This window comes from Oryctolagus cuniculus, chromosome 1, assembly GCF_051225735.1.
Source record: "Oryctolagus cuniculus isolate XC-2025 breed Fujian yellow rabbit chromosome 1, ASM5122573v1, whole genome shotgun sequence".
NCBI classification, from domain to species: Eukaryota; Metazoa; Chordata; class Mammalia; order Lagomorpha; family Leporidae; genus Oryctolagus; species Oryctolagus cuniculus.
The window spans coordinates 51,975,972-52,001,220 of NC_142867.1; the positions used below are offsets into that span (position 1 = coordinate 51,975,972).

Genomic DNA, 25,249 nt, shown 5'->3' on the forward strand with positions numbered 1-25,249 from the left:
CTTTTTTTTTTTTTTTAAAGATTTATTTATTTATTTGAAAGTCAGAGTTACACAATGAGAGAAGGAGAGGTGTCTTCCATCCGCTGGTTCACTCTCCAGATGGCCACAACAGCCTGAGCTGTACCAATCTGAAGCCAGGAGCTTCTTCCAGGTCTCCCAGTGGATGCAAGGGCTCAACGACTGGGGCCATCTTCTACTGCTTTCCCAGGCCATAGCTGAGAGCTGGATTGGAAGTGGAGCAGCCGGGACTTGAACCAGCACCCATATGGGATACAGGCACTGCAGGCGGCGGCTTTATCTGCTATGCCACAGCCCTGGCCCTAAGACTGTATTTCTTTGGCCGGTGCCACGGCTCACTTGGCTAATCCTCCATCTGCGGCGCCGGCACTCCGGGTTGGGGTGCCGGATTCTGTCCCAGTTGCTCCTCTTCTAGTCCAGCTCTCTGCTGTGGCCCGGGAGTGCAGTGGAGGATGGCCCAAGTGCTTGGGCCCTGTACCCGCATGGGAGGCCAGGAGGAAGCACCTGGCTCCTGGCTTCGGATTGGCGTAGCGCACCAGCTGTGGTGGCCATTTGGGGGGTGAACCAATGGAAAAAGGAAGACCTTTCTCTCTAACTCTGCCTGTCAAAAAAAAAAAAAAAAAAGGCTGTAGTTCTTTATGACTGATAGGTTCCTAGAATTTCTCTTCTTTCTACCCAAAAATAAAAGTAGTATCACCATTCAAGTCTTTTGTATTTAAAATATGTAAGGTGTTTGTTTATATTCAATAAATAATCTTACTCTGGCCACCATTTTATGCCTCAGCTGTGGCCGCTTGTTTGCCTAACTCCCTTCACCTGCAAACGTTAGGCATTGTGAGAGCCTGTTTATTATTATTATTATTATTCATAATTCATAGTTCATTTTTCTCACATACTTACGATTGGGGAATGGAACAGTAGAATGACTCAGTGGCCTCTGAAGCTTGTACTCCTCTCCACCCTCACCTCTTGACATTTTCTTGCTATGTTGCAGCCATATCAGGCTTCTTTGTGTTCCTAGGACTTGGAAGTTGATTCTCAGTCCTGGCCCCTCATTTGCTATTTCAGTCTCTGTCAGAGATACCCCCGCCCCTAACCCCGTACTCTTTGTTCAGTTCTTCGCTTAGATATCACTTCTTTGGGGAAAGTTTTCCCTAACTCCACCGACACGGTAAAACACCCTCATAATACTTCATACTTTCCTTTCTCATGATAAATGCCTGTTAGAGTTAATAACTTTTTGTGTAGCTGCTAGACTGGAATCTTGTTGTATGACAGTATTTTTATAACAAATGTATCCGTTTTTTGTTTTCTGCACAGAGGCGGACTTCAGTTTGCACTGAGCCATTAGGTCTGTTGGTTCATTTTAGGATAAAATGGCTAAGGCTCCTATCTGGATTAACAGCACAGGAGCAAATGTAATTGTTAATACGCCACCCTTAAACATGACTCTTGAATTTCAGGTCACACAGGAAGAAGGACAGCAGTTAGCGCGGCAGCTTAAGGTAACATACATGGAAGCCTCAGCAAAGATTAGAATGAATGTAGATCAAGCTTTCCATGAACTTGTTCGGGTTATAAGGTAAGCAAAACACATTCTAGAAGTGTATTGAATAAATTATCAGTAAATGTTTCTGGTGAGAAAGAGAAAATTGTATGTAGGAGTGATTTCTTGCTGAGGTACATGGTATTAAAATTTTATCTTAATGTGTGTTAAAAATTTTGATTAAGCACATTATATTTTATGCACTTCAAGTGTATAAATTTTAATCATGTTGAAATAGAAAGTACATTAGGGATTTTTGAAAAGAATATATGCAGCTTGTGAAGGTGGTGGTGTGGAAATGGTGACGACAGCAGCGAACATTTGAATAGTCGCCAGATACTTCTTGGGTACTGTGCTAAATGCTTCCATGTATAATTATATGTAATCCTCACCACAGACCAGTAAGCTAAATACTTTTTTTGGTCCTTGCTTTCAGATGAAAAAATGGAGAATTAGAGAAGTTAAACAACTTGCTCAAGGTTTAGACATACTAGGGGGCGGGCATTTGACCTAGTAGTTCAGATGTGAGTCTGGATGCCTGCATCCCATATTGGAGGACCTGGGTTCCAGTTTTGACTTTGCTTCCAATTACAGCATCCTACTAATGTATCTGCTGGGAGGCAGCAGGTGATGGCTCAAGTAGTTGGGTCCTTGCCACCATGCGGGAGACCTGGATTGAAGTCCTGGCTTTGTCAAACCCCCCTGCCCCACTGCAGACCTTGGGGAGTGAATCAGTAGGTGGGGCTTACTCTCTTTCTGTTTGCCTCCCAAATTTAAAAAAAAAAAAAAAGGAAAAAAAGTTTAGACATACCATATCAGAGCCAGGGCCTGAATCTAAATCTCTGATTCCAGATCCTGTGCTCCTAGCCTTGCTCCTACCCAACTCCTTCCAAGGCAGAGAATAAAGCAGGGGGCTTTTTCTGGTAGGTGGTCAAGGAGGACCCTGTGGTTTTGAAAGTGTTAACGGATTCCCAGAAGCTTGAGGTGGCAGGTGAGGTCTGCTAGAGTTCCTATGTTTGTCTGCATGTGAGAAAGATGAACTTGTTTAGTAGGTGGAGTTTCATTAGATTATTTTGAGTCTGACTGTCTTGGCCTCCACTTCACCTTCTGCTCTCTCCATCTGTTTGGTTTCACTGTGAGTTAGGTTGATAGGACTGTGGAGCAGGATCTTGTTTATTGTGTCTAAGGTAAATTGACACCCAGCTATGGGCTTCTAGTACTTGTTAGTTGTTTACCAGGGCGTTTTCTTTGTGGAGGAAAACACATGAAGATTATACTTTTTTGGTGTTTAGCAGTTTCTCAATATTGTATAATAAGGAGAGAGTTTCAGTTTTGCAAAATGAAAAAGTTCTGGCAATGCTTGTACAGCAGTGCGAATGTATTTAATGCCACAGATTTGTACACTGAACACTAGTGAAGATGAAAACTTTTATAGTAGATGAACTTTGCTCTCCTTCCCGTTCACCCCCATTCCATGTTAGTGTTCAACAGCTGATGGGCCAGTGCCTTTTTTTTTTTTTTTTAAGATTTATTTATTTATTTGAGAGGTAGAGTTACAGACAGAGAGAGGGAGAGAGAGCAAGGTCTTCCATCCGCTGGTTCTCTCCCCAAATGGCCGCAACAGCTGGAGCTAGGCCAATTGGAAGCCAGGAGCCAGGAGCTTCTTCCATGTCTCCCATGAGGTTGCAAGGGCCAAAGCACTTGGGCCATCTTCTACCTTCCCAGGCCATGGCCTAGAGCTGAATTTGAAGAGGAACAGCTGCAATGCTGGCACCGCAGGTAAAGGCTTAGTCTACTAGGCCACAGTTTTGGCCCTGAATCAGTGCCTTCTTAAACCACTTAGTCCTATCTTTTGGAAATGTCTTTTTGACTCTCAGGATCTGTCCTTACCTATCAGTCCATCATGAATGAGGGAGGATAGAGGAGATTAATTTGTGAAGCCAACACAGTGGTCATTTTCGGACAAATATAAAGGAAACACTAACGTTGCTTCAAAGATTATCTGATTTCTTCAAAACACATGTCTACGACACATTCTTTTATTTTTATTTTTTTATTTTTGACAGGCAGAGTGGACAGTGAGAGAGAGAGATAGTGAGAGAGAGGTGCTGTTGGTTCACCCTCCAATGGCCGCTGCGACTGGCGCATCGCGCTGATCTGAAGCCAGGAGCCAGGTACTTCTCCTGGTCTCCCATGGGGTGCAGGGCCCAAGCACTTGGGCCACCCTCCACTGCACTCCCTGGCCACAGCAGAGAGCTGGCCTGGAAGAGGGGCAACCGGGACAGAATCCGGCCCCTCGACCGGGACTAGAACCCGGTGTGCCAGCGCCGCTAGGTGAGGATTAGCCTATTGAGCCACGGCGCCGGCTGACACATTGTTTTTTTAAGGGTTTTGATTTTTAGGCACTATTAGATGTATTTAAACGTCACAGAATCTTCTTTAATCATGAGAACAACTGTGAAAGGTAGGCTTTTATTATACCCTTCTAAAAAATAGGCACAGAGGCCAACTAACTTGTCTAATACTGACTTTAACAATCGGTAGAACAGGGGTAAGAAGTGCGTATTTTGTAAGAGAAACTTTATGTTGCGCTGTGGTGCGAGGTGTTTCTTCTGCAGCATGGTGTGGAGCCATGGAATTTGAAATTGGGAAGGGAACTTAGAGGTTACTGAGCCCAGCATGTTAGCTGATTTAGGACTTGCCCATTCAGGTGGCTCAGGCTGCTCTGCTCACGTGGGTGTTGAAGCAGTTTGTGCTTCCCCCACCCCTGAAGATGCGCTTTGATACCTAGTTGATGTTTAATATCGAAAAGCATATGTACTTAAACTAGACTTGTTCAAAAATAATCTTTCTGTTTTAACAGTAGCTTAGCTAGAAGGCGATTATATTTAGATATTTTGTTTTACAGGAAATTTCAAGAGCAAGAATGTCCTCCTTCACCGGAACCAACTCGGAAAGAAAAAGACAAGAAAGGCTGCCATTGTGTCATTTTCTAAGAGTCCCTTGAGTTTTAGCTACCGACTGCCAGGAAAAGCCCTCATGTTCTTTCCTTAGAGTTTACATCGTGCTGATTCCTTTCTAGCCTCAGACGAGTGATCACCGTGTTAGCCTTAGACCAAGAAGCTGGCTAATCCTTTTTGTGGAGCTCATACAATGGTCATTTCCAGACAAATTTAAAGGAAACACTAAGGCTGCTTCAAAGATTATCTGATTCCTTTAAAATATATGTCTACAGACATTCTTTTTTTAAGGGCTTAGATTTTAATAGATGAAATCAGTTTGGGAACCTGAGCTGTTTTTCCAAGCTGAAGTCATAGGTTGTGAAATAATTTTTAACTTCTGGAATCATGATGCCTACTGTTACTCTAAATAGAAACATAGAGAGTTTTTTTTAATGTGAATTTTTGCCTATCTTTAAAAATTTTGGTGTCAACTTTCGTTAACCTTAAATACACTGAATTGAATCTACAAAAGTGAGACATCTCAGACCTTTACTGATGCTACAGCCTTTGTTTTCCAGTGGCCAAAATACCCAAATGCCTCTTGTATTTATGGATTAAAAACTGCTTAGAAAGCCTTTGTTACTACTCTTACTCTTGAAGATAAATAATACTCTGTGTGGACAAATATTGGGACTCATTCTGGACCCAAGCATTTCAATGTTCTTGGTTTTTTAATTTAACTCTTCAGAGCCTTGCTAAGGGTAAAAATGAGTAATTTCTGTCTGTCTTCCTTTTCAAGTATTTCTGGTTAAGGGATTCAAAAAAACTAAAACTGTTTTTGTTTGATGTAATATAAAATATGGAATTGATCTTTCCAGGGTCAGAGATGATTAATGTTTTTGCTATATACTTTTATACATTATTTTCTTATCAAACTAGTTAACAAGTATTTTTATATGTTTGTAAGCAAATATGCTTTCACAGCATACCTTGTGTATATGTAAAGATAAGTATTTAATTCTCACTGTTCACTTTCACAAAGGAAAAAAAAGTGGAAACTCCAGACCCTGTGGTAGAGCTTCTACTTGCTGGTCTGGTCCTGGTTGTAGCCACGTTTGGCCAGTCAGACCCCTACTCAAGAAACCTTCCTGACACAGTGCAACAGGACGAGACTCCGAAATTACTTTCAATATCCCCTACCCGATATTGACTGTTATCTCAAGTATTAAGTGTAAAACTTTTAATTGAAGACTAGTATAACTGTGGATGGTTTCTGATTTTGTTCTTGATTTTGTGGATTGTGTTTAAACAATTCAAAAGTATGTTCCTGACTTTGAGATACTAAGTGGTATTGCACAGTTGTCACTTTATTGAATGTGTACAACAGTCCCATGAAGTTTATAAAGCGTACCCTTGTATAGCTTCAGGTGCTAGAATTAAAATTGATCTGTTATCATAAGATTGATGCTTCATCACTTGTTTTGTTATTTTAGTGGTTTCGTGAGGGAAAGTGTTTTAGGAGAAACTCAACTTTTGTAGGTTTATGGCTTTTCTCAACAGTGCTTTAGGGTTTGAGTCTAATAGTCGACCTTGATCATTTGGCAGGTGAACTTGATGGAAAGCAGGTTGGTGTTTGTAGTGTTTTCTGAAGTCGGCATTTCTAAAGCTTTTCCGTGCAGGGTTCCTGGGAGAACACCAGCTGTAGAGGAAAGAGGAAGATGAATGCAAACATAGTCCTCTGAGGAGGAGCCCTAAAATGGCAGGAGCAAAGCACAAATACGTTAGTATTTGAATACTAATAAAGATTGTATAAATTTACATTGTACTTCATGATATAATCGCACTAATGGAATTGTCTTTCTTTGTAAGTCTTTTAGTAAAATTACCACCGTGGCATTTGGTACTCTTATCAGCACTATTGTGTATTCTTGGCAGTACTTTCAGATGGATGGGTTTTTTGTTTGTTGTAGGTAACTTCAGATAAGAGTCTGCTTACATAATATCCAGATTTAATGGAAAATTGTGAAAATTTTGTTATTTCAGTGTACTACTTTTTTTTCCCTGTGCTTCACTTTGGATTATTTCTGTTGCTGTATCTTCAAATTCTTAAACCTCTCTTCTGCAGTTGTTTGATTTTTCATTAATCCTAAATGTTTTCATTTCAGAATTTGTGTTTCTTTTCCCCCCTCTTGATATTCTGTTTGGTTCTTTTTTATATGTTCTATTTCTCATTATGTTCATGTGTTTCTCTAAACAAGCTCTTCTTATCTGTGTTCCCAGAGAATTGAGCACTAATATATCTAGGATGGTAGTAGCAGTGTGCCTTCCTTGGAAAAATTGGAAAATACCACTCAGTTTTCCGTAGGGCTTAATTTTCCTCACAGAACCCTGGCTACGAAAGGCTGCTTTGCACATTTGAACAAGGTTCTATCAGCTGTTGTAATGTCTTTGTTGATTCCATCTTTACTGTGCTTTTTTGGATTTGCTTCTGTTGGCTTTTTTTCTAGTTGTGGTTCACATTTTCCTGTTTTGTCACATGTCTAGGAAGTTTTGTTTAGATTATGGACATTGTTACTACATAAAATACTACAGTATTTTATGCTGGTGGGTCTTTACATTTGTTGTGTTCATCTGGAGATTTTGGGCTTTGTCTGGTAGTCAGCTAATCTACTTGAGGTTCAGTTTGCTGTTTCCAAGTCATGTGTTTAAGCTTACTGCAGTTTTAAGTAGCCTTTTATCTAGGATAGATTAGCTCTTCGACTCAATGCCCTGAGTGATTTTATTAGGACTCTGCAATTTGGCTTGTAGAAACTCAAACAATTCACTGTCCCATATGAGCTCTGGGGAAGAACCATTCTGTTGGTGCTCCTGCGTCATCCTTTGCCTGACCTTCATCTCTTCACCTTATGCATATGTATCTTTTTTTTTTTTTTTTTTTTTTTTTTGGCAGGCAGAGTGGACAGTGAGAGAGAGAGACAGAAAGAAAGGTCTTCCTTTGCCGTTGGTTCACCCTCCAATGGCCTCCAATGGCTGCCGCGGCCGGCGCACTGCAGCCAGCGCGCTGCGCTGATCCGATGGCAGGAACCAGGTACTTCTCCTGGTCTCCCATGGGGTGCAGGGCCCAAGCACTTGGGCCATCCTCCACTGCACTCCCTGGCCACAGCAGAGGGCGGGCCTGGAAGAGGGGCAACCGGGACAGAATCCGGCGCCCCGACCGGGACTAGAACCCGGTGTGCCGGCACCGCAGGCAGAGGATTAGCCTAGTGAGCCGCGGCGCCGGCTGCATATGTATCTTTTTTTTTTTTTTTTTTTTTTTTTTTTTTTTTTGACAGAGTGGACAGTGAGGGAGAGAGACAGAGAGAAAGGTCTTCCTTTGCCGTTGGTTCACCCTCCAGTGGCCGCCACGGCCGGTGCGCTGCGGCCGGCGCACTGTGTTGATCCGATGGCAGGAGCCAGGAGCCAGGTGCTTTTCCTGGTCTCCCATGGGGTGCAGGGCCCAAGCACCTGGGCCATCCTCCACTGCACTCCCTGGCCACAGTAGAGAGCTGGCCTGGAAAAGGGGCAACCGGGACAGAATCCGGCGCCCCAACCAGGACTAGAAGCCGGTGTGCCGGTGCCGCTAGGCGGAGGATTAGTCTAGTGAGCCGCGGCGCTGGCCTGCATATGTATCTTAATACTTATATGAGCAAAGACTGACACTATGCATACTTTTGGAGCTCTTTCTCTGTGTAGCTTTCTCCCCTCCAGAACTTAGTCTTGCTTCAGATGGTCTGATCCCCCTCTGTCTTTTAACTCAGGGAAACATAGGTGCTCTACCTGCAATCCCGTTTCCCCTTTGCATATCTGGAATGTGTTTTCCTGCAGAAAGCCAGTACTGTTTGAAGGCTTACCTTCCTTCAGGCTTTGTAGTCCTATGCTCTCAAAAATTGTTCAGACAACCTAGCTGCTTTTTTGATTATCTGTCTAAGGTTGGGGAATAAATCGGGCTCTTCTTGCTCCATCATGATTAGAAGTTGACATTTCTCCAATTTGATTCCTATCATGTAATGAGAGGTGCCACAAGTGTAGCCCTCTGCCTTGAAAACTTCTGTCACAGAGTGGCCTGTCTCATGGCTTGCAAACGCCTTGCTTGTGGGGCCATTTGTTCTTTAAACTGTTTCTGGAAAGGGCTAGATAGCAAATGTCGTCTTGAGTTTTGTAGGCCATATGATCTCTGTCCCCACTACTCTACTCTGACACTATAGCACTGAGGGAGCCATAAGCACTATCTTGAGTGAGTGGATGTGGCTGTGTGCAGTAAAACTTCTTTATTTGTGTACACTGAAATTTGTGTTTCCTAGCAGTCTCATATCATGAACTGTTAGTCTTTTGCATTTGTTTAAAAGTATAAAATTCTAAACACTTAAAGCCATTTAATATTGTAAAAAGTTACTCTACATGAAAACATGGTGGAATGGTTATGACCATGCATGGTTTGCCTGCCCTGCTCTGTAGCACGTTTAACATTGAAGGTTACATTCTCAACTTCAGAATCTCCTATGTCTCTTTATGGAATTCTCTTAAGCAGGATTTCCTGAACCAGATGGTCATGAATTTCTGTCTTAGGCGTTTTCTCCCTATATTGTTTGTTTAGAGATTTATAGTGTTTCAGAGTTGGACAGTGTGTGCTTAATGACATATGAAGGGACTTCAAAAAAATTTGTGGAAAGTAGAATTAAAATAAATTTATTTTGGTGTCAAATTTTGAAATCCATGCATATGAAGGGTCTTGAGAGAGTTCATGGAAAATGTATATCATTTAACACTGCATGGATTTCAAAATTCTTTTGTGCCAAAACGGTAAACTTTCAATTCCATTTTTCTACAGCCTGCTCAACCCATTACATTGATGACTGTCTAGGTTAAGGGCTTTGGAATTTTGTAATATAAATTGGTCCCTTATCTTATCATTTGGCTTTTAAAACTTTATATGATAAGGTTGAACATGCTCAAGTTCTAGTCTGTTCCTCTTCTAACTTTTAATTGCTATTTGATTTGCTTTATTTCTTTCTCCATTGCCATACATATTAATCCCATTGAACAGAGAGCTGACAGGAAGAGATAGATCAAGTGGTCATCTTCAAACTTTTTTTTTGACAGGCAGAGCGGACAGTGAGAGAGAGAGACAGAGAGAAAGGTCTTCCTTTGTTGTTGGTTTACCCTCCAATGGCCGCCGCAGCCGGTGCGCTGCGGCCGGCACACCGCGCTGATCCAAAGCTGGGAGCCAGGTGCTTCTCCTGGTCTCCCATGCGGGTGCAAGGCCCAAGGGCTTAGGCCATCCTTCTCTGCACTCTCTGGCCACAGCAGAGAGCTGGCCTGGAAGAGGGGCAACCGGGACAGAATCCGGCGCCCCAACCGGGACTAGAACCCAGTGTGCCAGCGCCGTAGGCGGAGGATTAGCCTAGTGAGCCTCGGTGCCGGCCTTTATCGCATGACTTTTTAAGGGTGTTTAACCAATGGCTACTTCCAAAGTTTCAAAGTTGTTTTAGCAAAAAAGATATTATAATTAAAAACATTGGAGCATGATTTCTTTATGCTGTGTATTAGGTGTTCTGGGACATGAAAAAATGGGGAGCTTTTCCTACATATTACACAGGAGTTTGGTGGAGGTAGGTTAAAGATGACACAAATGCTGGTACCCCACATTCCAAGATACAGCTTGGGAAGCATGCAGGAAGTGCCATCAGGCCCCACAGAGGGGTGGTGTCGATTGCTCCTAGGAAACACCAGGGTGCTGCATGATTAGGAGTGCTGTTTAGCTAGAGCTTGATGGGTTGGTAGCACGTGTGGGGGAAGAGGAGAGGAAGGAAGTGGTGGGAAGGCTGGAAAATACCTGAGCAAGGCCTGGGCTAAGGCACAGCATTGACAGACTGGGATCCCACGGGGGTGGGAGCAGGAATTTGGGGGAGCATGACCCTTCTGTATATAATGGGAAACTGCCATGGATTCTGAACAGGAGGTGCCTGGACCTAATGTAGTGGTGATGTGAATGGTTGGGGGTGCAGACTGAGGGGAGGGTGGTCAGGTAAGAGGCTGTTGGCATCATGGAATCTGTCCTGAGTATCATCTGAACTCAGGGCAGAGCTCTGCTGTCTGTACTGCCTTACCCGTATTGTCTGGCATATGCCGACAAGTGCTTTGGTGAGCAAATGATTTCAAAGAAACATGATGAAGACCTGAACTGCAGGAAACGAGGCGGGAGGTGAGCCTTGCAGGTATGTCCAAGACATATTTCAGTCCCCAAGTGCAGATCCTAGGTAACAGGAAGGTGGTGGTGCCATGAATTAAAAGGAGCACAGGCCACTCTCAGTGGCAGAAATAGATGATGTTTGTGACCGTCACACCAGGGTCAGTCAGGAGGTATTTGGGAATGGGAACTGCAAGTGCAGAAGTGGGTTTACCTATTTTGACCTAGTGATTGAAGAGATCAAACTGGATAATAGCTACTGTAAAGAGTGTGTTTGAGAGAAGGGCCAGGGATAAAACTTGGGAAAAGCCAACATTTGAGGAATGGAAGATTAAGAGGCAGCAAAACGTCGGGAGAAGGAGCCAGAAACTGGAGAGAACCAAGAGTCTGTCTTGTCTGGGAGCCAACGGGTGGTAAAAAGTCTTGAGTGCTGTGCGGGGGGTGGTGGTGGAACGGGTGATAGTGGTCGTTATGGCTGTGGTTGACTCACCTAGAGAGACTGCTTCAGTCTTCTGCTTGTGGAAATCAGGTCATGGTGAGCTGTGTGTGGTTGGAGGAATTAAGTGCAAGCTGTTGTGAGGAATTCTGTGGCAAAATCAGGGCGTGATGAGTAGGATGTTAGAGCAAGGTACTTACTCATAGATCTGTAGCCTGGGGTCTCTAGGCATCCCTTCCTGACTGGTGAGCACGGAACAACCATTCTCTGACTGTGTGATGAAGGGCTAGTTCAGCAGATCACTCGCCAGTGTTTTGTGGACCAAGTGCAGTAATAAATGACTTACTAGGCAGTAGTCATTGTCTTAGGTATTGTGGCAAGATCAGATGGCTATAAAGGTTTCAAAATACTTCCTTTTCAATTTCTGTGTTTAATTTATGGATTTGCCCTGGCTGCAGATTTTGCTTTGAGTAGCACTAGCAGATTGGGTAAGGGACAGGACGTTAAGGTATTTCTCCCAGGTGATCCATCTGATTGCCTAGGTAGACCAGTAATTCCCAACACTAAAGAAATAGAGATTGTACTTTTACAAATTGTAAGTTTTGTAAAAGAGTCAGTAGTCTGGAATAAGATGTTTGCCTTTTTTCCTTCTATTTAATACTTAAACATTACTTGAGGTAAAGGAAAATTGGTTAAGCATGTAACTGCTTAAAATACGAGAACTATTACCAGTCACTTCTAAAGATAGGAGTATTTAGAGCAATGTGAGAAAATGTTAATGAATGCTATTTTATGCTAAGACATTATGAATATTATGAGTGTTAAGTGCATGTAAAAATTATGCATATTTTATTTGGCATGACATTTTCGGTGTGACAGAAATGTACCTTGAACCAGCTTCAGTACAAAGTGGGTGTTTACTAGTTTCTGAAGATAGGAGGGACTGATGCGGTGGGGCTGGCTTTCGGTGAATCCTGGGGGAGAATCCCACCAGGACCTGCTCCCAAGATAAGAACTGGCTGAATTGCGGAGGTGAAGGCTTTCAGTGTGAGGAAGCTTGTGCCCAAGCTGCGGTCTGGAAAAGGTGAACTCACTCACCCTCGCCTGCCCAACCACCTGTGCTGCTTCTGATTTCCTCTGTAGGTGCGCCCACCCTGCCTTGTCCCCACCTCCCAGCATATAAAACTTCTGGAACTAGCAAGGTTTCTAAGACAGGCTATCATTATTTAAATTTGACAGTGTATATCTTTTGCTTCCAGATTTCAAAGGAGTTGAAAAATTAGCATCATGCTAATTAGCTTTCAGTTGCTATTTATAATTTGCTACTGCATCTGATTTTCAAAAGGGATTAATTTATTTTCATTTATCCCCCTACTTTAGGCAATATGAAAAACAAAATCATTATTAAAATTAATAGCACCTCTTAAGCATTTTAATAAACCATTAACATATACAAACTAATAGCATCAAATAACAAAATAATGGAAATGCTGTCTTCCTCGATTCTGTATTGCAATTAGGGATTTAACATTTGTGTTTAGTCTTGTTTAGGTAACAGTGTCCATTTCTTCACAGTGTACGCATTTAATTCCTTTGTAGTTGAACTCCATGTAGCTGGACTCTGAAGCTGGACTCTTGTACTCTAGCTCAGATTCCATTATAAAGTGATCCAGAGACACCTTGTATTTTTTAACTGTTGCCTGAAACGTATTCACGAAACAAAAGTAAGTTGACTTGGAGATTTTTGTGTATTGACATTTTGGCCATGGACTTGACCTGAATGGACTAAGTTCCTGGATAGTTGTAGGCATGTGAGAATGTGTAATGTGTCCTGACTTCCTTGGAAGGAGCACATAAATCTTTGAGTATGCTAAAATGTTTAATACACAGATTTCAAATTAAAAACAGCACAAAATCTTTTCAAGGTTTTCAGTTCTGGGTCTTGGGAAGCCCAGGATTTATTCTCATTTGCTACAACAGATTTCCTCCAAATATAATGCATTGGCAAGATGACAGGTAAGTGACCCAATGTCTGGTTGGGAAATAGATCTCTGAACTTCTTAGTAGTATCTTAGAATATGGTTATAAATTGGATTACAACTGGTTTGGCATTGATAAAAATATATTCAACAATTACAGCTGTTTCTTTAGTAGCACTTTTTAACTGGGTATCTAGTATATGATCTCTTTACCATCTCAAGTGGAAGCCCAAACAAATGTTCATTTTTGTAGTAAAAAGTCTTTATTTCCAAAATGGTTAGCCAGAAAAACTATAAACCACCTAACACAAGACTTTGGTAAGAAAGAGATTTGACTTCTTATAAACTCCCCATTGCAAACAAAAAATAACACTTAATATGACAAAAATCATATTACTTGTTCTCAGATATTAACTGGTTACCCGGTTCTAAGTCTTCAAAATCAGGACTAAAAGTGTACCCAGCAGAAACCAAATAAGAACACGAGACACTAGGATGGCTTGTTCTTGGAGTTATTTAAGAATTACTGTTAGAAGGAACTTTTGATTTTCATAGGTTGCAAATAAGTATGCCTCTGGATAGCTTAGAGAATGTTGGCAAAAGTGGTTGGTGGTTTGTCCAAGTAGAAAAATTGGACTTCTTATTTTCTTTAATAGTATGTTCCTCTGAAGGGAGGAGAAAGCAGTAGTTAATGGTGTCACTAGAATGAGGGGGAGAAAAGCCATATCTTTGAAAAATGAGGTGACTAACAGTTATAAAAAGACCCAGGCTTGTGGTCACTTAATTAGCTTAAAAACATGAGACAGACCCAATGAGTTTTTTAATTGAACAGTCTCTCTTGTGTTAAAGAAAATACATATTCAGGGCTATACCATATATATGTTGTGTTTGGAAATATCCTGATGTGTTTAATGCAGATTCTTAGGAGTAGTGTATAAAGCATTGTATGTATCTATCTCACCCATGGTGCATATTTGGATTAAGCAATAGTAAAGTAGGCCTGCAAAAGAAATGAAATGGTAGTTTTAACAATAAATGCACGAATAGAAAACTACTGATGGACTCAACTGAGAAAAATGTCTTTTTACACTAATCCTTGGTAGTCAGCCTCCCTGAACTTGGTGTGCTTATGCATGGAAGTGGATGGAAACCCAGGGCCTTCCCTGTGAGGACCAGAGCTCTGGAGTGGAGAGCTGACTCAGGTTTGATTTCCCATCAGAACTGCTGTTCGGTTTGATGCCATAATACTCTTTTTCTCCTAGACTTTCTGTACCCCTTCATCTCTGAAACACTTTGTGCCTCTAAAGTTATTTTTTAATCTTAAAATTCCATGTTAAAGTATGCAGATAGTTTTTTTGTTGAAAGAATGATGGGCTCCGAGCAGACTTAGTGAAGTGTTTGCATAAACTAAAATGTTTTCTTTTTAGAACTTGATTGAAAACTTGAAAGTCTAGACATATGGAAGATCCTAAAACTCAGGTTTGGGACTTCTAGCGAGGCCAGTTTTGTTTCCTTAGCCTTGGTTCCAGTAAGTATCTACTACCCACGCTTTAGGAGAATTGTGGCTTAAAGAGCACTTTATCCCCGGTGTATTTTCTCCTTTTGGGTATCAGGAACCAATGTCAGCGAGTAAGCTAAATAGATTCAGGATTTCCCAGTGAAAGATGGAAAACCACCCAGCATCAATGGCTGTTGAAATGTCTGCCCGCTCTGCTTTCCCAAGAATTAATGATGACTGAGGAGACTTAACAAGAGACCTAGAGATGGGCAATCATGTTCTGCAAGAGCAGACAGGCCGAAGATGAGAATGAGGGGCATCTGCTCTGTTCATTTGATTGAACTGTTTCCTGCCTGCTGCACCCTGGGACCCAGGCACAGAGCCACTTCCAGACACAACCGCCTCTCCTTGTGGAGGAGGCCAGGGTCTCTGCCCCGCCTGGCCAGGTGGATGTTCCAGAGGGACACGTGTCACCATGTACATTGACTCTGTGTAGGAAGAGGGCCCCATGCGAGTGCGGGAGCCCCGTGCAGCCCATACCCACCAAGAAGTATTCAGGAGGAATGTCCCTGACATCCACAAGACTACCTGGCAAACCACACTGCAAAAAAAAGGAAAACTAGCAAACACAATTTGAATTGTCTTAAACAAGCAAACCAGCCATTGGTGACTCTGGACTACAGTGCAGCCCTGGGGAACTTGTGTCCTTGCTAACAAGGGTGAACGTTACATGCTCTGATCTCCTTCTTGTCTTTGCAGCTGGTAAACTGGGAGCTTTTGAACCTCTTCTTTACAGTCATGTAGCGTTCCTGAATCCCACCTCCACACAGTTTGGTGCATTCTGACCATGCTGTCCATGGGCGCATCCTGCAGCCTGAAAGCAGGAAGATGCCGGTTAGTGACAGAACAGGGATGCTGAACTGTGTGTGGCAGGACTGCCCAATTTCGTACTGGTGCATGTAATGGGTTGTTGAATTAATCCATGATTAGAGTTCCTACCAGGGAATGTTAAGTGACAAAAGTTGGCAACAAGTACTTTGTAGCTCTTTCCATCAAAGGGGCAAAGTCTGTTTCTCCACCTGTTGTATGCAAGCTTGCCACATGACTTGCTTTGGCCAGTGAGACATAAGTAGAGACAGCTTGACGAAAACCATAGGGAACCCCCCATGCATTACTGTGTAACAGTCCTGGCTGGCCTACAGGAACAGCCATGTGGAGAGGGGTCCTAGCCATTCCATGAGCCTTGGCAATGCAGCTGAGGCCAGACTAGCTCTTCTAGCCTAGCCTGAGCTGCTAACTGATAGTAGCCCCATCACCTGCAGAATCATATTAAAACATCATGGCTTAGAAGTGTACTGAATGGTGTTTCACAGCATCTACTTGAACACTATACCATTTTCTGTTACACCTTGCTTCTCAAATAATTGGCCTCCCCAGTACTAAGTAAACGGAAATATAATTTTTTTCTTACTCAGCATAAACACACCTTTCTGATAACCTCCCTGACTCCCAGACATGAGATCAGATGTTGTGTTTACACTTCATAGCACTCTGTATTTGTCGAAAGAAGCCATCATATGTAATGATTATGCATTGGGTTTCTGTTGGTCACACGACAGCTAAGTTTCACGCATGAGCTTAGTGAACAATTAGGTGCTTGGCACATAGTTGACCTTAACAACTGCACATTGACTACCATGTGCAGCAGACAGTGAACTGTCAGGTAGTTCCATCCCCCCAAGATTTAGTTATGTTTTGAAAGAATTGCACAGAGAGAGCCTCGCATCTGCTGGCTCCCCAAGTGGTTGCAACTCTTCAAATGGGCCAGGTTGAACCCAGAAGCTTCATCTGGGTCTCCCATGTAGGTGCAGGGGCCCAAGGATTTGGGCCATATTCTGTACTTTCCTAGGCGCATCAACAGGGAGCTGGATTGGAAGTGGAGCAGCTTTGGACTCAAAACTGATGCCCATATGGGATGCCAGTGCTGCAGACAGCGGCTTAACCTGCTGCGCCACAGCACCAGCCCTGTCAGCTAGGTTCTCTTACACTCTGGCTTTTTCTATCATCATCCTAAATGGAGGTAGAACATCTAAACCCACTAAATCCCAGGTTTTATGTAATATTGCAGAGTTATAAGTGGTATACTTATTGCTCAGTGTCTTCATGGCTGTCATATATACAATGATTGGACATGGCGGGTTAAGGAAGAGAAGAAAAGGGGGTAATTTAAGCTGAGCCTTTTAATTGAGAAACTTGATGTCCCATTAACCTTCACTGTTACATGGTCACCTTCCTCACCTATTCCAGGGACTCTGAAGACCACGTGGCAGCCCCAGCTCTTGCTTCGGTTTGCTAGTGTTGTGCTGCTCTTGGCCTGGACCTGTGTATTCAGCAGTGAAGCCCCAGATCACCTTCAAGTTGCAAGAGTGGGGACATAGAATCTTTCTCTAGAAACAGCTGGTCACCCTGCCTCTGTTCTGCCACCTCCAAATCACAACACAAATCTGTTAAAGCCACTTTCATGTTTACAGCCTTTACCTACAGAATAAGCCTCACGTTCACAGCAGGCCACTGGGCTGTCAGTCTGGTTTCCTGCCTCTGCTCCTTGTACTCTGCTCTGTCTATCCCAGAAGGACGCTTAGACATTTGAAGTTACTACTTAGATCTTTTGTAACTGGCAAACCCTTACATGTTTTTCAAGACCTGTCAATGCCCAGGTATCTTCCTGAACTCTAGTCAATGTAAGATGCTGCCTTAGCACTGGGTCCATGGGACCATCAGCCAGTTAACTGGCTGCTTGGAGCTGCATTACTTAAAACTTAAGGCTGCCGCTCAACTTTCTGGTTAACCTTGCATAAATATAAACGAAGAAGCCACAGGCTAGGGCTGTCTTGTCTAGGCCACACCCTTAAAATGTAAGATGACTTGATCTGCCCTAAATGACAATTGAGATTCCTGCAACATGTCCATGTCATATTCTCCAATTGTAAGGAGTGAATGGGGTCAGTAAGTCATAACTGATTTTCAGTAAGGTTGAACAAGACTTCAGGTTTTCTGTATGCTTGAAAAGGAAGAAAGGTGGGCTGCCTGTGACTCGGGCATCCCATGTAAGTGCCACTGGTTCAAGTCCCTTCTGCTCCACTTCCAATCCATCTTCCAGCTAATGCGCCTAGGAAAGCAGAAGATGGCCATCCATGTGGAAGAGCAGGATGAAGTTCTAGCTCTTGGCTTCAGCCTGGGCTGTTGCAGCCATTTAGGGAGTGAACCAGCGGAGGGAAGATCTCAGTGTCTCTCCCTCTGTCACTGTAACTCTGCCTTTTCAGTTAAATTAATTGAAGGAAGCTTAGGAAGGGTACAGTTCCTAAAAGCTGGTTCTTGAAATTGTACTTATCTAAAGGATTCTTGAAGTCCCCACCCCATCCTTTCCTTTGTAAATTATGCTTGATACTTGAGAAAGGTTCTGTATTTAAAGAATTAAAGTGTGGTGGCTGTGTGGTATCGCAGATGGAGCCTCCACCTGCAGTGTCGGGATCCCATATGGGCACCTGTTCGGGTCTCAGCTGCTCCACTTCCAGTCCAGCTTCCTGCTGGTGCACCTGGGAAGGTAGTGGAGGGTGCTCCAAGTGCTTGGGCCTCTGAATCCACGTTGGAGACTCAGATGAAACTCCTGGCTTCAGCCTAACCCAGCCCTGGTCATTGCGATCATTTGGGGAGCAAACTAGTGGATGGAAAATCTCTTGTCTCTCTCACTGACTCTGCCTTACAAATAAAGTCTTTGAAAAAAGAAAGTATGGTCTGAAAAATTCAGAACCCCCACCCTTTCTTTTGACAGAGCATGACTTAGGCCAGTGCGCACTGCAGCCTGCCCTGGAGACCAGCCCTGACCCACACGATTGCCATACCTGGGAACTGCTCCCCATCGGACTCTTCCCGCAGCTGCTCGCCCCTCCGGCTCTCTCGGGCCTCCCTCCAGCGCAGCTTCTGGATGGATGGGTTTCGGAGGCATTTCCGGACGCGGCACTTTTTGCGCTGCACAGTCTCTGGGCAGGGTGCGCCTCCAAACTGCGGCTCCATTTGGATCATCCGGGTTCGGATCATGTGGCCTTTCCCGCATGACTTGTTACATTCTGACCACTGGGACCACTCAGTGAGCTCACAGTCAATGGCTGGCAGGACAGAGAGGGATGTGAGTGTATCTCAGGTCTGAAACAAGATCCGGTCATTTACTCTCGCCTTTGAACATCTCAGCAATCCTGCACAGCACAAAGCAGGCTCTGCTGCCCATTTTACAACAGAAGAAACGGGGCCCAAGAAGCAGACTAACTTCCTTCAGCTCATATGGTTCGTAAAGAGTAAATGGTGGCCGGCACCGCGGCTCACTAGGCTAATCCTCCGCCTAGCGGCGCCGGCACACCGGGTTCTAGTCCCGGTCAGGGCGCTGGATTCTGTCCCGGTTACCCCTCTTCCAGGCCAGCTCTCTGCTGTGGCCCGGGAAGGCAGTGGAGGATGGCCCAGGTGCTTGGGCCCTGCACCCCATGGGAGACCAGGAGAAGCACCTGGCTCCTGCCTTCAGATCAGCGTGGTGTGCCGGCCGCAGTGTGCCGGCGGCGGCCATTGGAGGGTGAACCATCAGCAAAGGAGGACCTTTCTCTCTGTCTCTCTCACTGTCCACTCTGCCTGTTTTAAAAAAAAAAAAAAATGGTGGGTCATAACCCACATGCTATACCCCTTCTGGTTGGAGGCTTTGGGGGCACTTTGGCGATGCATTCAGAGCCTCTTGGCCTGCACTCTGAGCTCCTAGGGCAGCTCAGGTGGCACAGACTGGTTCCCCACAGTCCCAAGGATCTGTTTTTTCTCAGGGAAAGCACCGCTCGCTGGTTGTGTTTCTAGAGCATGGCCAACAGGCCCCCTGCTGCCCAGCTCTTCGGGAGAGAAGAGTCAACAGCTTAAAGATGGCTGATCCCTGTGGGTCAGCACCATGGTGCCTTAACAGCTTTTTGTCTGCACAGTGGTGCTACTGTTTTTCCCATTAGGTTGTGAGAGTGCTCCCACTCCAGGAAGTGCTCTGTAAATGTTCCTCTCCCTTCAATGGATGCTGTGGCTCTGAAGACTTCTGTGGCAGTCAGAAACTGGCCATCAGAAGGCCCCTGGGGCCCTAATGTGGGGGTTGGGGTGGAGCTGTGGGTCAGCTGCAGATACTGAAAGTGCCAGGCTTGGTTTACGTGATGTCCAGATTACCTCCACACACGCCTGCATCCAGCCAGCAGCACTCAGCTGTAGAATGGAGCACTGATTGAGGGAGGCGTGGAATGGTCGGTCCAGTGGTCATACTTTGTGCCAGTTTCTCAGTTTAATCCTCTGAGCAACCAAGGAAGCATGTTCTGCTGGTTAGCCAGTGAGGACACTGAGGGACAGGGATGCTGAAGGTAGCCAGCTAGGGGCAGAGCTGGGGCCTGAACCTGGGCAGCAGCCCAAGTACCACCAAGGGGAAGGAGCAGGAAAGGCCGCAAGTGTGCCTGCCCTTTCACCATTTCAAACTGCAGCTCTGGAAAACTAGCCACCCAAACAGCCTCTCTGCTTGAAGACTAGGCCTGGGTAATAAAGTCAGCTGGGCACAGGGACTTGGGAGATGTGGGTGGACTGTGTGCTGCTGGGGACCTGGCTTGCTTGCTGGTCTTCCCAGCTGTAGGAGGTACTGATTTAATACCCAACCTCTGGTCGTGGGTAAAGAAAATGGTCAGAGAGAGGAGGAAGGATTAAACAGCCTGGAAAATCCATGAGTCAGACAAAGCCCATAGTTGGGGGAGAGGGGAGAGAACAGTGGTTTAGTGGGCCTTTGTGCTGAGTGTTGTTCATATATAAGTATGTCTTTAGTTTAGACTCGCAGCAACTTGCAATTTGTTTTATAGACAGTCGTGGGAAACCCATTTTACCAAGGAAGACACAGAGAATTTAACCAACACATCAATGCAAAGACCTAAACCCCATGCTCTTTCTCCCCAGCAGACAGCTTTCCTTTAGGATGTGGCATGTCCTCACAGCCCAGGGCTGGTTTGCAGCCCTCTGGGCTCAGGAACTTAGCGGGAGAGGAGTGGTGGACTGTGGGACCCAGGACTTACGGCATTCCGGCAGCATGCACTTCTCCACCTGCTCCAGCTCCTCATTACAGTCTCCGAGTTCTGCCAGAGACTTGAGCATCCTCTGGCGGGTCCGCATGCCCTTCCCACAGGTCACGCTGCAGTCGCTCCACTCGGACCACGGGGACAGCAAGCATGGGATGGTGTCTAGGTCAAGAGTCACATTTGCCTTTCAGGATGGGCTCCCTTTGCTTGCTGTCATCTCCTTGGCTCCACAGTGTCTCCCTCCAACACCCCATCTCTTGTGTTAGCCCCCAGAGTAAACTAGAATTGGCCCATGGGGTTAAAAAAAGGGTGAACCAGGAATAAGAAATGACTCAGTAGTCTACAGAGCTTGGTACTCTCTGCATCTGATGGTCATGACCTGATGTCAGATGAGGCTCAATAATCGGAGTACACTGAGGGGCTGAGAGCACCCCATGCTCCCCAAGAAACATGCACTAAAGGAGAGGCTCACTACTGCCATTTTGGACACTTGGGTCTGGAAATCCCTGGGATGTGCATGCACTTGTGTGCCTGTAGACATTTGTGCATAGAGCAGGGGTTGTCATGCTTTGTGGGGCCCAACAAAGTCAACAGAGTAGGAGTGGACTGGACCTGGGGAGTGTGTCTTGTTTATGTCCTCTCCCCATTGCCTCAAGACATTCCTATAAAACAGCTTCAGGTGAATTCTACCCAGAGGTCACCTGTTTGCCACCCCAGCATTGCTCAGAATGTCCCCCATAGAAGGTCACTTTCTCTGGCTCTGGTTGAAGTCCCCATACCTATGATTCTTAACAGCACCCATTGCAAGGACTGTGGGTGGTGCTTTCCTCCTGCACCTGCTTTTCCTCTTGTTGGTAGGGGTCGCTGTGTCCTCCGCGTCTGTGCCCCATCACCTCCCTTGCCCCCACGCCCACGCCCACTCACGGCACTCGGGCATCATGCACTTCTCTGTCTGGGACGTCTCAGCCTTGCACATGGAGCCGTCTGCGGGGCTCATCTTGACCATGCGGTGGCGCTTCTTCATGCCCATCCCGCAGGTGGCGCTGCACTCATCCCACTCGCCCCACTCGGTCATCAGGCAGCTGCTGGGAGCTAGGGAGTCCCGCTGAGTTGGAGTCATGCTGTGGATCCCTGTGGCGACTCACCCCCCCCGCCCCCCCCGCCGCGCCCCAACTCACAGCACTCCTCGTTGACCGTGCACTTCTCCGTCTCCTCGGTGGGCAGCGTGCACACGGAGCCGTCCTCAGGGAACTGCTTCACGTACCTCTCCCGGGACCGCATGCCTGTGCCGCAGGAGATGCTGCAGGGTGACCAGGTGATCCACTCGGACATGGTGCAGGTGGAGCCGTCTGCAACATAGGAGCAGAGAAGACGCTGCCGAGGGCGCTGCACGCCGGGGTCGCGTGTGCAGAACTGCTCACAAGGCAGGAATCAGAAAAGGAAAATTGTTAGTAGTCATAGGGATGTGAGGGTCAAGGATGGACAGGAACATAAAAAATCTAAATCTTTACACCAACAGATGCCCCTTTCCGGTGCTGTGGCACAGCGGGTTAACGCCCTGGCCTGAAGCGCTGGCATCCCATGGGGCGCCAGTTCTAGTCCCAGCTGCTCCTCTTCCAATCCAGCTCTCTGCTATGGCCTGGGAAAGCAGTAGAAGATGGCCCAAGTCCTTGGGCCCCTGCACCCGCGTGGGAGACCAGGAAGAAGCTTCTGGCTCCTGACTTCGTATCAGCGCAGCTCTGGCCGTTGCGGCCATCTGGGGAGTGACCCAGCGGATGGAAGTCCTCTCTCTCTCTCTGCCTCTCCTTCTCTGTGTAACTCTGACTTTCAAATAAATAAATAAATATTTTTTTAAAAAAAGAGATGCCCTTTTTCCAGGTTTGTGGGAACACTCACAATTACTTCTCAGCCCATGGAAAATACCCTTGAAACATGCTCTGATGCACAGCAGGATGTCAAAAATTATATATACAGTCATATATATACATATATACATACTCTTGTATATAAAATATGTACTATAAGCTATTTTACATACAATTTAAGATAAGGCATAATCCATTTGTATGATATAAAGTATATTAGGACTATTGAATAAAATTAATAATCGACTTCTTCAGTCACTGACCACATTTTAAGTGCTCAGTGACCACGTGTGCTGGGGGCTACCATATTGGGCAGTGTGGTTAAGAGAACATTTTAATCACTGCAGACAGTTTATTGGTCAGAGTTGGAAGTAACTGGCATATTCTGAGATACTGTGGAAGCTCTTAGAGGAAACTGAGACTTTTGTTGTTATCTCAAGCTATAAGCTCCACTCCCCCACCCCCCACCAAGAAAAACAGGAGAGAGAGAGAGAGAGAGAGAGATTGGCCTTGGGACACAGGACTGATCTGTACCCAGAGAGCAGATGGCACCAAGTGGCTGAAGATATCTCAACGTCTCCATTGAGTTGGGTCACAAAACACCCCGACTGCTCTTGGGGAACAAAAGACAGGGTAAGGAGCATGGAAGGTGTGTCTGTGTTCCAGGAGAGATGGGTGTGGAGGAAGGAGGAAGAGGGCAATGCAAGCCGAGCTCTGTGTTGAAAGCTTGGGCTTTGCTCCCATGAGTGAGTGTTAGCCAAAGCCATGATCACAGAGGAGACACTTGGGAGGCTGGCGGGAAGATACTTGAACCTCTCACAGCATGACTTGGCTTGTTCCCAAGGTGGGGTGTGTGTGTGTATCAGTGTTTAGTTCTGGAAAGAGAAGAAAATGAAATCATAGGTCTGTCTGTCTATCCATCTTCTATTTAATTCACATCAATGGAGGCGGACCAAATGCTTAGAGACGTGCTTGGGGGTTATAAAGATGCGTGAGTTCCCAATCTTGTCCTACGCCAGAGACAGGGGAGCACCGAAACTGACAACAATTCCAGGTATTGCAAATAGGACCACAGAGGAATGGCCAGGGAATCAGAGGGTGCCGAGGAGGGAACATCTGCTCCGTCCTGCGGCTCTGGGGAGGATTTCACCTAACAGGGCACCCCAGAGTGGTGCCCTGTTATTAGGAAAAGGAGACTTTAGATTTTAGGTGAAGGGAGCAGCTCTGCAAATATCCTGTGTGGTATTAGGAGATGAAGTCTGAACCCTTACCGCTGTCACTCTGCACATGTGTGTTGTCTGAACGTTGTTCTGCGACCCTGGACAGTGCCACCAGCTGTGCTGGTGGTGCAGTAAGAAACCACAGTGGCAATCAACAAGTTAGACCCAGGGACCAGGCTAACAAAAGGCATCAAGTACAACCATAGAAGTGATTGTATTCCAGTGTGATTCAGCTGGGAGGTATGAGACCTGACGAGCCCCAGTTCAGCCTTCCTCTGATGGGCAAGACATCACTCCAGAAGGCTGAGTGTCGTCCCTGCCATCCCAAGGGTGTCCTTCGGGAGGAAGTGCCCAGGGCAGGCTCCACCCTTCACATCTTCCTCAGACAGGCATCCCCGCGTGCTGCAGCGTGACGTCACTCGTGTCAGATGTGTGTGAGCATGCTCATTTTCACCAGGACTCTTCCCTGCAGGGCTCTCTTACAAGTGAGTGAGACTGGGGAGTTTGCACCCGGGCAAGAGGGACGCCCAGGGTTTCAGCTGACGATGGACTGGCATAATCGGGTCCTTGGGAAAGATCCCTCAAGTGGTCCCTTGGAAGGAGGACAGAGGAGAGGCAAGATGACAAAGCCTTTGCTAAAAGGCTTGGCCCAGAGAGGGGGCAACGGAGACCACTGCACGGTGCTGTGAAGTACCTTCCTCTTGTCCAAGACAACCAGTCCCTGTGCCATGTCCACAGGGGCCTCTGCTTCTTCCCCATCTCTGCCACTCAAACCGAGCAGCACAGAGCCTCGCTTACCTGACTCTGGATGGTGTGCAGAGCATGAGCCTCAAGAACAAACAAGAGGCTTGGCTCAGGACGGTTCAGAACCAGCGTTAGCACCTGCGAGCCTTGGAACCAGGGTGAGGAAGGACCATGACATCCCCCATGCCTCTTTGTAGGTATGGTCTGTCTACGGCATGGTGTTCTCCCCTCCAGAGTGCTTTATTTGGGGGAAAAGCAGTTAGCAACGAGCCACTATGGCAGCACAGTCAGGAAAGGCATTGAAGCCTGGTGCCCAGAGAGAGCCAGGGAATGATGGACGTGCAGTGGGTGAGCGCGTGTCAGCATCCCCAGCCCATGCTTCCCTTGCTGCCGTCTCACTGCACCCAGAGGAGGTCGGAGCCGACCCCGGAGACTAGCTCCACGCAGGCCAAGAGGAGAGTCCTGCCCTGGGGAACCCGCAGCTGATCTTGGCCCAGCAATCAGCTGAGTGCAGTCTGGAAGCCGGGCCCTGGTGACACAGATTGTGCAAGCTCGTAGCTCAAGCCTGATCTTTGAGCAGCTGCAGATAGATAGGCTGAGAATTTCTCTCATCAGTCTGGAGATCCTGACCCAAAAGAGTGAGCACTGCAACT

General features: G+C 45.8%; 2 protein-coding genes across 5 annotated transcripts in view; one reads left to right on the forward strand and one right to left on the reverse strand.

Annotated features, from left to right (window-relative positions):
- The window catches only part of RRAS2 (RAS related 2), an 83,512-nt gene extending 77,547 nt beyond the window's left edge, over nt 1–5,965 (forward strand). For both annotated transcript variants that reach the window (XM_051851741.3, XM_070073155.2), the window contains exons 5-6: nt 1,482–1,600; nt 4,473–5,965. In XM_051851741.3, the coding sequence (XP_051707701.1) occupies nt 1,482–1,600; nt 4,473–4,560 (207 nt within the window). In that variant the 3' untranslated portion in view covers nt 4,561–5,965. The remainder of the gene's footprint in view (nt 1–1,481; nt 1,601–4,472) is intronic.
- A 7,120-nt stretch (nt 5,966–13,085) lies between these two features.
- Nucleotides 13,086–25,249, reverse strand: part of SPON1 (spondin 1) — a 316,174-nt gene continuing 304,010 nt past the window's right edge. For all 3 annotated transcript variants that reach the window (XM_089311030.1, XM_002708823.6, XM_089311033.1), the window contains 5 exons: nt 21,946–22,116; nt 21,692–21,859; nt 20,765–20,929; nt 18,548–18,811; nt 13,086–15,519 (listed from right to left, as the gene is read on the reverse strand). In XM_089311030.1, the coding sequence (XP_089167156.1) occupies nt 15,356–15,519; nt 18,548–18,811; nt 20,765–20,929; nt 21,692–21,859; nt 21,946–22,116 (932 nt within the window). In that variant the 3' untranslated portion in view covers nt 13,086–15,355. The remainder of the gene's footprint in view (nt 15,520–18,547; nt 18,812–20,764; nt 20,930–21,691; nt 21,860–21,945; nt 22,117–25,249) is intronic.